Source organism: Paralichthys olivaceus, chromosome 21, assembly GCF_024713975.1.
Source record: "Paralichthys olivaceus isolate ysfri-2021 chromosome 21, ASM2471397v2, whole genome shotgun sequence".
NCBI classification, from domain to species: Eukaryota; Metazoa; Chordata; class Actinopteri; order Pleuronectiformes; family Paralichthyidae; genus Paralichthys; species Paralichthys olivaceus.
In genome coordinates this window covers 10,440,378-10,452,808 of record NC_091113.1, presented here as the reverse complement: position 1 = coordinate 10,452,808, position 12,431 = coordinate 10,440,378, and the positions used below count along the sequence as shown (strand labels likewise).

The window sequence follows — 12,431 nt, the reverse complement described above, 5'->3', positions numbered from 1 at the left end:
ATGCAAGAAATATAAATGAGCGATCAAGTTGGTTTAGCATTGCAGTGATGGACTTTTACAGAATCTGGTGTCTGTCTCAGCGTTGATATGAACAGATGCACAATGTTCTCAAAGCAAACAGCACCTTCATACATTTTAAAAAGCAATAGTCAACATTAATTATATAGATGTTTTGATGAATTATAAAGATGACAGAGGAACGGAGAACAAATAACTTTTCACCACAGATTTTCAGCAAAGTAACTGAATTGCTGTTGATAAATGCATCGAGAAATATTTTTTAAAGTTTCAATAAGGGCAAGGCAAGTTTATTTATAAAGCACCAATTCAGACATGAGGCAATTTTTTGCAAAAAGTCATCCTTTTATGAGAATCATTTAATACGAATAAACTCAACAGTAAGAATAAAAAATGTAGTCGTAAATTAATCAAAAAAAAGGTTTGTTTATCATGAAAATAAAATTGTAATTTAATTTGAAACAGTCAAAATTCCTCAAAAGCAAAGTTGAAATTTAATTGAACAAAAATCATAATGTGACAAGGACAAACAAATTACACTCAACAATATAACAAAACCCCCCAAAGTGTTGTTTGCTTATTTAAAGGCCATTCGTACATGGAACTACGTTTCCCACAATGCCACTGGGGTTCTTCGGCCTGTGTTTGGTCGGGACGAGCGGATGACGTTGAAAGTGTGCGCGTGTAACCTTGTGCGGCAGCAGCGTAGCTCAGGAGTGTTGTAGTGAAAGCAGCTGGAGAGACAACAGGAACACATCTGGATGGTTTGTTTCTGCTCAGCATCGCTCTGGAGTCATGAGCAGATTCATTCTACCTGTGTCTGTGTTCGGGACTGTGATTGGCGGCGCTGTTTTACTCAAGTGAGTGACTCCCCACGAAGAAGTGACTGTGTACACTGTGTTTTCATCACGTGGTTATAATTATAACAGTAATACACAGTGAAGTTCAAGCTCAGTTCAGTGTTAAACAACAACATTCGATTTACTCAATCAGAATATGCTGTTGTTGTAGTAGAGAGAATTACAGCTTACATTTACACGTTTTATTTGTCATATGTAAGTGAACACAGTTAAGTAATAGTGTTATTTGTTGAGGAAATTCACTGTGACACCGTCTCAGCTCGGTTAACCTGTGAATGGCAACAAGGACAAATTCGCTGTTTGCTCCTTAATTGCCCCAAGTTCGCAGTGTGGTGATTTGATTTGACACATAACTATAGAAGATAAAGGCAAGATAACTGGAATAATGAAGGTTTTAAAAACTAGATAACTGGAATAATGAAGGTCTTAAAACTGATTTTGAAACAGGGATCATCTTGAAGACTTGGTGATGTAGTAGGTACCACTTTAAAGTTTCCTCTCAGCCGTCACTTGTGTGAACAGAGCCTCCTCCCTGTTAACATGTCTCTTTGTCATGTTTGATATCAAAGTGGATTTCCATCTTACAACATATACATACAGGTAAATACAATATGTCATAACTCATGAATAATACAAAAGAAAACCAAACACAAAGAGTTTGACATCAGGATAATCTGGGTAGGTCTGCTCAGCCAGGTATTGATATTTGCTTTTGTCTACATTCCAAAACCAGGTACTAATGCATTCTCATGTACTCATAAGAAAGCACATCACTGTGTTTTAATTCCCCCCACAGGAACCATGTGACCGGAGGCCGGTGCACCAGTAATGCCACCATCACTGGAAAGACTGTGGTTATAACCGGAGCCAACACAGGCATCGGGAAGGAGACTGCCCAAGAGCTGGCCAAGAGAGGTGGGCAGAAAATATCATGTCACTCTGATTTGTTATTTTTCTCTCGCTGATACACTCCTCTTCCTGTCCCCAAATCGTCAGGAGGGCGGGTCATTATGGGATGTAGGGACATGGAGAAGTGTGAGGAGGCTGCGAAGGAAATACGAGGGAACACACTGAATCCTCACGTGTACGCCTGTCGCCTCGACCTGGCCTCCATGAAATCCATCCGGGAGTTTGCTGAGAAAATCAAACGAGGTGAGGAAACAAAACACGGCGTCAGTAATTGAAATAAAGTCAGCAACAGTTTGTTGAATTTAATCTTTATCGTCTTGTAGAGGAGCCGAGAGTGGACGTGCTGATAAACAACGCAGGGGTCATGAGATGTCCAGCGTGGAAGACAGAAGATGGATTCGACATGCAGTTTGGAGTTAATCACTTGGGTACTTACCTTGACAACAAGCACATTAAAGAAAATAAATCTAAATTGTCTTTACATTCTAAAAAACTCTCCCTCGCTCCATCACTTCCTCATTTCGATTGTTTTGCTCTTCCTCCAGGCCACTTCTTGTTGACAAATCTTCTGCTGGAGAAGTTGAAAGAGTCCGCCCCCAGCAGAGTGATCAACCTGGCCTCGCTCGCCCACATCGTTGGAAAGATGGACTTCGAGGACTTGAACTGGGAGAATAAGAAGTTTGATACCAAGCAGGCGTACTGTCAGAGCAAGCTTGCCAATGTTCTGTTCACCAGAGAGCTTGCCAAGCGATTACAAGGCAAGTCTACTGGCTGCCGCATAAGTGGGCATGTGTGGGAGGGAGTACGGCCTATGTTCTTGTTTGTAATTGGCCATTGGAAATATATTTTCGAACAGTTGCTTGTGTGTGTGTTTGTAACAGGCACAGGAGTCACAGTGAATGCTGTACACCCAGGCGTTGTTGCCACGGAGCTTGGGAGGCACACCGGCCTGCACCAATCGCAGTTCTCGAGCTCGGTGCTCAGTGAGTATCCTGCTTCCTTATTGGATTCTGAATTTAGAGAAATCAATAAATGCAGTGAAGTTCTATTCGTCTAATACACACAGTATGCAACGGTCCACACTCTGATATGTGGCATTGGTCTCAGTGAACTTTCTATCTGTATAAATAAGAACATAAATAACTCACCACGTTTCTGTTATGAAATGCTCCTACGCACACAAAACTTTATAACTACAACTAACAAGTGTTGTATTGAGGAATTCTGATTCAAATATAAATGGATGTGTGTGTGTGTGAAAGAGTTGAGGGGCAGGAGAGGATGGGGGATGTCTCTGAATGGTAGAGGCTGTGGTTCAGGGGTTTAGTTTCAGCTTAGATTTAAAATCGAGAACACTTTTCAGGATTCCTTCTCAGGAGTGGTCGCTGATTAGGGTGTGTTAACCTCTTCGTGTATATGTAAATGTCACGACATAGAGACGTCCCAAACACTTGACTCCACGGGAGCATTTGCCCTGCAAATCTAGTAAAAGTACACAATTACCCTTGTGTCTTTTATATACTATTACAAAATGTATTACTGATAATGCAGAAATTAATGTCATGTGTTTTACTTTTGTTGTTGGTTTGTGATGAAGCTAAAGTTTTGATTATTTTAACCGCTTGCCATTTATAAGCCCATCTTAGGTTTTGCATGTAAAATCTTAACGTGCAAAGTTTCTTCTAACTAAAGCTGTGAAGTAAATGTATCAGTTTAAAACGGTAGAATAACAACAACTTCTCGGAAAAAATAATATGACAGTTGGAAGAATCATGAGAAATCTGAACCCACCTGTACACCACTGTTCCCAATAATGTTGCTGATGCAGCTTCTCTGCACACATTCTGGGAATGGGTGAATGGATTTTTCTTTTTTTACTCAGCACTGACTGAGTATATTTTTAATTACACGATGCACTCTGGGGTAATAAACATCCTCCGCTGTGGGGAGGATGGAAGTGTTTGGTGTTGAGAACATTTACAGTCACAGTATGTGTGTGTCAGATTTAGTAAACACACATAATTGAACTGCACTGATCCAGTTTGTACTTGAATAGTGCTTTACTTTGAATTCATTTATTGAAGTACTTGTATTTGATCAGAGTTTTACACCATTAAACCTCTCTGTGGCCTCTACAATCCCCCGTACAGGTCCCTTTTTCTCCCTGTTGGTGAAGAGCCCAGAACTTGGGGCCCAGCCCAGCGTCTACCTGGCTGTGTCTGAGGAGATGGCGGGTGTGACGGGATGCTACTATGATGTGATGACAGAAAAGGAGCCAGCGCCGCAGGCCCTGGACGAGGAGGCAGCTCGCAAGCTGTGGGAGGTCAGCAGCAGGCTGGTGGGTCTGGAGGAAAAAGGACAGAGTGGCAGGTTGAACCCTCCAGCAGGAGGAGAGGATGAAGCTGCACAGACAGACCCAGCACAGACACCTGGACAGAGCCCAGGACCAGCTGTCAGTGCTGTGGGGTTGTAGGTGTCCTCTGGCCTCTGGGTCAGCTGGAGATATCGGACCTCTATGATTTGAGCTGTGACCCTAGCTGTCCCCTGCTCTGTCTGTCAACTGTCTGAATGTGTGATTCTGGTTCTCTGTATAATGGCAGCCTTTATGCCTTTATGTTCCTGCATCAGGAGATTTTGTGTAAAACATGAAAGATGCTGCTTTTGGCAACAGACTCAGACTCATTTTTGAAGCTAGGCTCAGTAACTTTTCAAAGACAAATTAGCACTTTAATTATTTGACAAATGAAAAATCGAGTTAATAAGAAAACACCCTCACTTTAATAACTCAGGGATTTTGCTTGACAGCCTGACTGTCTGGTATGACCTGTCTTATTGTGGCTAATGTTAGCTAATATTTGTTTTGCTGACCTTCTGATTCCCTTGGTTACACAGAGTTTATCAGTAAAATGTACATAGGTAATGGTAAGAACCACTAAAATGCAGTGCACAGTGTTTATTGGAATACGTGTGGTCTGCGAGGATGAAACTGAAAGGGAATTAGAAAAAAACATCTGATCATAAAAGATAAAAACAGGTGGATAAATACATCAGTGAATATTAAAAATCCCAACTTCTAAGCATGAATATTTAAACCACGAATGGGTAACCTCCAGCCTCAGGGCTGAATACAATTTCTAAATACAAAAAAGGCAACTCAGAAATACAAAAGAATTCTCATGACAGCAACAAGTTTATCTGCCAAAGGAGAAAATAACACGAAACAGTAGAATAACACGTCCTTCAGGAGGGTGCTCTGGCTGTATGCCTGTCAGGTCACACTCAGGGTGAAGGAGACACACTGTCTCTTTGCTGAAAAGAATGATGTCGCCCGCCAAGAATAGAAAATCTACATGTGAAATTTTGCACTTTCCAGGAGAAAGGGACAAACATTTCCTGTTGTAGTAAAATATGGCCCACTGTGTCTCCTAACTTTCTATGTGCTCACAGTAATAACAACGTTTGGAGTTTCAGGGGTAAACAGTGTTCCAGCCAAATCCAATACAATTGAAATAAATGGTGACCACTTCTTCAAATGTAAAAAACAACAGAACAAAACGACATAGAATAATTCATACTGCTCCTCTGTTGTCATCACAGAGGACATTTAGGCTAAAAACATGGTGTAAATGACACCTCAAATCTTAATGTCGTGTTTTGTGGACTCAAAGTCAACACTTCTGACCACAGCCATTAGCTACAAGCTTGTGGGAAGACAGTAAGTATCATAGATTTGATATAACAACGATCAAATCAACTTGAAAAGGGTAATTATATAGAATACATCACATCAACACAACACTAACCATCCCTGGTGGTCTAGTGGTTAGGATTCGGCGCTCTCACCGCCGCGGCCCGGGTTCGATTCCCGGTCAGGGAACTACGTTTTCTTTGTTGCGTCGACGGACATTTAAACAATCATGTAAATATCTTTTATTATTATTGTTGAAGGAGAATTAGGCCCTTAACAAATCAATTATCAGACATGTGGACCTTATTGTAGAAATCCATCACAGGACATAGCTTCTTTATTGCACTGCACATTGATCTGTAATGCAGCTCCTTCACCAAACGATAATAAAATACCCAATGAAGAACAACTAAATATGAAATGGTAAAAAAAAATAAGGAGCATTTGTCAGTAAAAGCTGTATTTTTGGCTCATGGGCCAAAGCGTCCATTATCATTTTCTTTAAAGCGCCCCTCAGTTTTTCTTGTTTATGCCTCTTGAAAAGAACTAATCAAATCACAAAAGCACTCATGTTACATTTCCGATCCTCTCAGGCCTGTAGCTGGCAGTCGTGCAGCCTTTTAGTGCAGAGGAAAATATCCATTCCTAAAGTCTTTGAGGGATCCATTGCATAGGCAGGGCTTTTTTTCCATCCAGCAGTGAATCCCAAAAGTACAGATCAATACAGGCCGTTCTCTGCTCCAGAGCACACTAATCGGCCTCAAAGCTGAAATGATACACCCCTGGATCATTTATTCCAGTGTTGGTTTACCAGAGAGGGCCCTTAGAGCTGCCATCCTAGACGATGATGGGTATAGGAGATGAGCTACAGAATCACTATCTGGGTTTTAAAAGACATTTACAGTCCCCTGAGCTTGTTGTTGTCTGGTCTGGTTTAAATCACATCAGTCCTGACCTCTAAAGTTTACAACTTACTCTGTGTTATGTCTTTTAACCGTATACTCACCTCGTCACTACTTGCTGTGTCTTAAACAAAACGTAAACACGTTTGGACTTGTGTTCTTGAACACGCACACACCGGAGGGACTTCAGTGCCCATAATGCATCACTGAAGAATGTCGAGGAAGTAGCCGGTGCATTCACGTGCTCCTCAGAAGGTCCCCAATTCCCGAGTTGTGAGGTTAAAATGTGGAAAAAACATGGACGCTGCAAACAATATGTGTTTTATTTATGTGTTGAGAGCATTTAAACAATACCTTGACACCAATTTCTAATATTTACATAACAACAAAGAGAAAAGAAAGGACTGATGTACTACTACTGTTAAACGATGGGAGAGGACCTGCTCCGGTGTAAATATAAACAATTTAAATTTAAAAGTACGGTGGACAAGAGAGCTCAACGCACTGCAAATTAAGAAAATATGCAAATGAAAAAAACATGTGCAACTTAAGGAAACAACTTCACCACTTTGTCAACACATTCTCTGCAAAAAGTCACAACACATGCAAATACAGAGACTTGTACCTGTTTATTCTATTTGCATGTGTTTTCTTAATTTGCATGAGTTTTTTTCTGGTTGCACCTGTTTCTTTAAAGGTTCGGTGTGTTTTATTTAGTGACATCTAGAGGTGAACGTGCATGTTGCAGCTGAAGACTCCTCACCTCACCCTCCCCTTCCAAACATGAAAGAGAACCTGTGGTGAATTTCAGCTGTAATAAAAACTCAAAAGGTTTTAGTTTGTCCAGTTTGAACAACAGTAAAAAACATGGCGGCCTCCGTAGAGAGGACCCCCTTCCATATAAACATAAAGTTTTTAAGATATAAAGGGCCCATTCTATGGTGAAGAAAACAAAAATTCATACACATTAGATGATTAAACACCAGTGAATACATCTCTAGGATTATTTTATTTCAATTTCTGCCAAAAAAAATCCTTTAACCTAAATCTTACACACTGGACCTTTAATTTACCCAGTCGGGAAGTCATTTTTCCCGATTGTTCCGACAGCACGTGAATGCAGCACACAGAGTCCGAGGTACAGTGAGCTCGGTTCTTATCTTCTTCAACTTTTCTCTGAGTTCAGGAAAGAAAGACGTGTGATGGGGGGGGAGTAAAGGTGAAGCCGCTTCCTCGGGTCTGTGTCGCTGCTTCGTGTGCAGGTGAAGTTTCATCAGACGAGCTGGAGCTTTCTTTTCTCAGCGTTACGACAAGAACTAGCTTGTTTAGTGCAGCAGGTAATACACACACACACACACACACACACACACACACACACACACACACACACACACACACACACACACACACACTATGTGTTGTACACAGTATTGTAAAGAACTGAAATACTAATTAGACAGAGATGAAGAGGGATAGAAAGAGATACATATATAAATAGAGAGAGAGTGAGTGAGTGAGTGATGTGGATAGATGCATAGATAGATAGATAGATAGATAGATAGATAGATAGATAGATTACTTTATTCATCCCCAAATTGTGGGGATTGTTGCGGGACATGCTGTTATTAAAGAGTCCATTTTAAAATGATTCTGAATGATCCTCCTGTGTGATCAACGGATCAGGAGGATGATAAAAGATAAAACTGTAAAAATAGGAACACAGACAGAACAAAACATTTTACTTGAATTTAAATATTGATTCAAATAACCCTATTTAAAGCAAATTGCTGCAGTCAACTTCCGACATTGGTTTATAGTAATGCGAGAATGTATGTGTCTATGTAACTTGTATATTTTTTTTCAGCATGGCAGAGCCACAGAGAAAAGGAGAACTGCTGCCCGAAGATGTTTGCACTGACGACTGCCTGACGTCATACACACACATCTACAGTCCAGATTTACTAAAGTGAGCATCAAAACATGTGCTTTAAGATGCATTCGGCTTATTATCATCTATTTACTGTCTGCACAATTACATTTTGATAGAATCTAATAACTTCATGAGGATTTCTGACTTTTTTCAGGGATCAGGTTGCTTTTATCACAGGTGGGGGATCTGGAATAGGACTCAGGATAGCTGAAATCTTCATGAGGTGAGGAGAATGACCACAACATTCTCAGACTCTTTTATTCCTCTGACAGTGATTGGTGAATGTACAGTGCAAGGATCAATCTTTGATATGTAGAATCAATGCTTATGTCATCGCTAACACTCCAAAACGGTAAAATGAGAGGAAGAAGGTATGCAGGTGCACTTTATACCTTGTGTTATCTGACAGTGAGACTTTCATCATTTTGCTTGTGTGACATAGTAGAAGTAGTTGAATAATATACTCACGTGTCAGAAATAGTTCATCTTTTATAAAACATTGACGCCTGACCTCGTAACTTTGTGTCCTGGCATGTAAAAACATTTGATTCTAGGCTCACCCCCTTAACGTTTCTCTTTCCCCTGTATTCTGCTTCTTGTTCTCACCCTTTGTCTCACGTGTTGTGTCAGAAGTTACTCGCTCTATCTCCCTTTAAGCCTCACCTATGCTTGTATTTCATGTTCAGGTCAACACAATAAAACACATTCTCTTTGCTGTTGTTTCTCTGTTGCTCCACAAAGTCATGTTTCCCTCTTTTTCTACGCGTTAGGCATGGCTGTGACACGGTGATTGCAAGCAGAAACTTGGACAAACTCAAAGAGGTTATTCCTGTTGCACAACGTCCATTAAATATACGTGTAGAAACGTGACGAGATATTACTGTGTTTGCCTCGTGTAAAGTTATTGTGTGTTTCCTCAGGCGGCTCAAAAGCTGTCTGCTGCATCAGGACGTCGTTGTCTCCCCGTGTGCTTGGACGTGCGGCAGCCTGAGAGCATTGCAGCAGCTGTGGATGAGACGCTGAAAGAGTTGGGTCGTATTGACATCCTCATTAACAGTACGTGATCTCTTATTCACAAGTTTAAGAATGATGTGTTTTGTCTCATGGGATTTATGTGTTTGTGGCACAGACTGTATATAGAGATGGATGACAGCTTCCCAAATGTGAAGCCAAAGAGTGTCGACAGACACCTGGTGGCTGGCTGCAGTACAAGTCCTGCCTCCTTCATGTTAATAGATAGGACATGAACCAAACTATCATTTTATGTAGTTTTTATCAAACAGATCATTTTTCCAATAAAACTTTTTAAATATATATTTTATGCTATTAAAACAGGGTGAAATCATGAAACCAGTGTTTCTGGATATTGGGAAGAAGAGGAGACACGCTTCCTATTTTTTTATACAGTCAATGTGGTTTGTGGTGGCAGCAGTCTCCCCCATTCATTATCATTCTACAGTGCATCCTGCTAACATAAGTGCAAATACATCTAAAGATGTCTTAAGGTCGAGTGCGTGCTAATGTACTTTGAACAAATGTCAAGTGTCAAAGGTTTTGGTTTAATCATTAACTTTTCTGACTTTTTCCTCAAACTGTTACATCACTTCAACATTATCAGGTGTCAAAACAGACTCAGATTACATATGCATTGAGATGCCTATTATATTTATGCACCTCATAAATGATGCAATCATAAAGCCTTTTTATGAAAGATTACCCTCCTCCATCTGTCTTTTATGGGAATTGTTATAGTTTTTGTTGTTGTTCTGCTGTGTCCTAAATGTTGACAGATGCTGCTGGAAACTTTCTCTGCCCGGCGACCTCACTCTCCTTCAACGCCTTCAAGACTGTGATGGAGATAGACACTATGGGAACATTCAACTCCAGCAAGGTGGTTTATGAGAAGTGGTTTAAGGTACAATACACTTTCTGTCTGATACTGTATTTTTTTAAATTAAAGATATGAAGCTATAAGTATTGTTTACTACCCCAAGTGCATAAATAATAATAATGTGTCAGCAGAGACATAATTCGGTTTTAGATCAATAGCTTCCAGTAAGTGTCAGTTTCTGCAATGCCCTCTGATCACCAGGAGGTGTCACTAAAGATCTGAGACTGAATGCCTGCTCATAACTAAACATGAGTTGAACTCTGCTGGTTTGATCATTTACTCGTTGCATTGATTTTGAGTCTCCCACCAACTGCGTGCAGGATCATGGCGGCAACATAGTAAACATCTCTGCAACACTCGGCTACAAGGGGCAGGCCCTGCAGGTGCATGCTGGCTCTGCTAAGGCTGCGAATGGTAAGAGCCGTTTTATTATGAGACAATTTCAGAATGAGAATCGAATGACTCTGCGTTCCCTCCGTGTCCCCAGACGCCATGACCAAGCACCTGGCCGTGGAGTGGGGGCCCAGTGGGGTGAGAGTCAATGCCGTGGCACCAGGTCCTATCTCTGGCACAGAGGGATTCCGCAGGCTGGGTAAATTTACATTGTTGTACATAAAACAGATTATTTATGATAAACAGTGGTACTATCTCTTACAGTACATACACCAACCTCAGAAACAAATGGTACTTTGAGGCTGTTGTTGCTTAATGACACTTAATTTACATATTTGTGACATGGCTTATGTTAGAATATTGTGTTTTATTCTTACTTCTTTATCTCTTGTTCTCTTGCTTCTACACCATTACCATCAATTGTATCTCTAATGAGAGAGATTCTGGAAAAACACAGAAATGATATATAGAAGTAGACAAGTACTCAGAAACCTAAAATGAATTGCCTTGAAGATATTTTAATATCACACTTTGAGCAAAGAATCTAGAGCGTTTCTTTGCTCAGGACATTTTGCATCTAACATTGTCATCATTCATAGTTGGTTTTGTATATTGTTGTGTGCTTACACTCTTTTTGGCCTCATCTGTTAATAACAATGATGATGCCATAAAATGAGACAGTTGGCTCGGCTATATTTGATATAGTTTAAAATCAAAAAGAGGAATCTGTGAGTTTTGCGGTACACAAATTATCTGCACACTTTCCCCTGCTTATTTTTTTTCTATCCTTGTTTATGTCTATGGTCCCAGGCTGTGAATGCTTATATTATGCATTATTACCAGTTGTAGTTCTGCAGACGCCCTTGAGCTATACCACTATAAAAATGTGGGAAAATAATGAAGAAGGTTGATGCGTCTTGCTTGTTCACTTGCTCCCTTAGTCCTGGGTCATATACACATGCCTGCCGAGACAATGTAACAAGCGGGCAGTTCTTGTGCATACAATGAATTCTGGAGGCGCGGAATTAACTAAAAGTATAGATTAGTTTAAATAGTTGATATAAAGAATTGGATAAATGGTTAATTGTCCACCCTTTGCCTCTTGAGGTGGTAATGCAGTAGTCGACTGTAAAAAGAAATTAAACTAGAGAGGGTCTGAGCATGGATTCTTTTTCTCCCTTTAAAACTCTCAGGTGGTCCAAGAGGTGAAGCCGCTGGTGCCTTCCAGTCCATCCCTCTGCAGCGAGCGGGCAACAAGACGGAGATGGCCCACTGCACTCTTTTCCTGGCCAGCCGGGTGTCCTCGTATGTGACCGGAGCCATCCTGGTGGCGGACGGCGGGGCCTGGTTGACCTCAGGCAACGACGTCTCCATGATGTTGGGTATAGCCTCCTCTAAATCCGCTAAACTCTGAACAGGGGCTCTCCTGTACTCCTCCTGACCCAGGTGTGTTGGAGGAGGTGCAGCTCGAGGTCCATCTGGAGAGACAGAACGACTGAGGGCACAGTGATGGTGTTGCGTATTGTGTCATATCAAAGTTTTAAGAGTGCAGTACAACCCATATTAATCCACTTGTCTCTCTTATTGTCTTTCAGGTTATTGGTCACCTGAAAAGAAAAGAGACAAGTAAACGCTGAAGACAAGAGAGTGAGTTAGGGGCCATGTTTTGTGGTTTATCTCACCACTGCTGTCATGAGAGCGTTTTTCTTAGTGGCTTAAGGTGTTGAACACTAACATACTGTACTTACTGTATTATATGTATGGGATTTTTTCACCCACTGCAAAGCTGTTTCTTATCATCATGCATCTCATCTATTAATAAAGTTTTATTATTAGGTAA

At 40.8% G+C, this 12,431-nt stretch overlaps 2 protein-coding genes and 1 non-coding gene across 4 annotated transcripts; all 3 read left to right on the top strand.

The window, feature by feature from the left end:
• The first annotated feature begins 682 nt into the window (after positions 1 to 682).
• On the top strand, positions 683 to 4,457 carry LOC109627080 (retinol dehydrogenase 13). The gene is made up of 7 exons (XM_020083461.2): positions 683 to 878; positions 1,675 to 1,793; positions 1,875 to 2,030; positions 2,111 to 2,215; positions 2,333 to 2,545; positions 2,669 to 2,770; positions 3,938 to 4,457. The coding sequence occupies exons 1-7, from the start codon at positions 814 to 816 to the stop codon at positions 4,258 to 4,260; spliced, it is 1,083 nt and encodes a 360-aa protein (XP_019939020.2). The 5' UTR covers positions 683 to 813; the 3' UTR covers positions 4,261 to 4,457.
• Positions 4,458 to 5,592: 1,135 nt separating this feature from the next.
• Positions 5,593 to 5,664, top strand: trnae-cuc (transfer RNA glutamic acid (anticodon CUC)). The gene has a single exon. It is a non-coding gene; the product is annotated as a tRNA-Glu (tRNA).
• A 1,816-nt stretch (positions 5,665 to 7,480) lies between these two features.
• On the top strand, positions 7,481 to 12,431 carry decr2 (2,4-dienoyl CoA reductase 2, peroxisomal). Of its 2 annotated transcripts, none has more exons than XM_020083157.2 (10): positions 7,481 to 7,714; positions 8,242 to 8,343; positions 8,462 to 8,530; positions 9,078 to 9,129; positions 9,228 to 9,363; positions 10,098 to 10,222; positions 10,519 to 10,612; positions 10,686 to 10,790; positions 11,785 to 11,973; positions 12,187 to 12,431. In XM_020083157.2, exons 2-10 carry the CDS (start codon positions 8,243 to 8,245, stop codon positions 12,219 to 12,221), a joined length of 906 nt encoding a protein of 301 aa, XP_019938716.1. In that variant the 5' UTR covers positions 7,481 to 7,714; position 8,242; the 3' UTR covers positions 12,222 to 12,431. The 2 variants fall into 2 exon arrangements, with proteins under 2 accessions (XP_019938716.1, XP_019938717.1); XM_020083158.2 differs by having other exon boundaries at positions 11,785 to 12,037.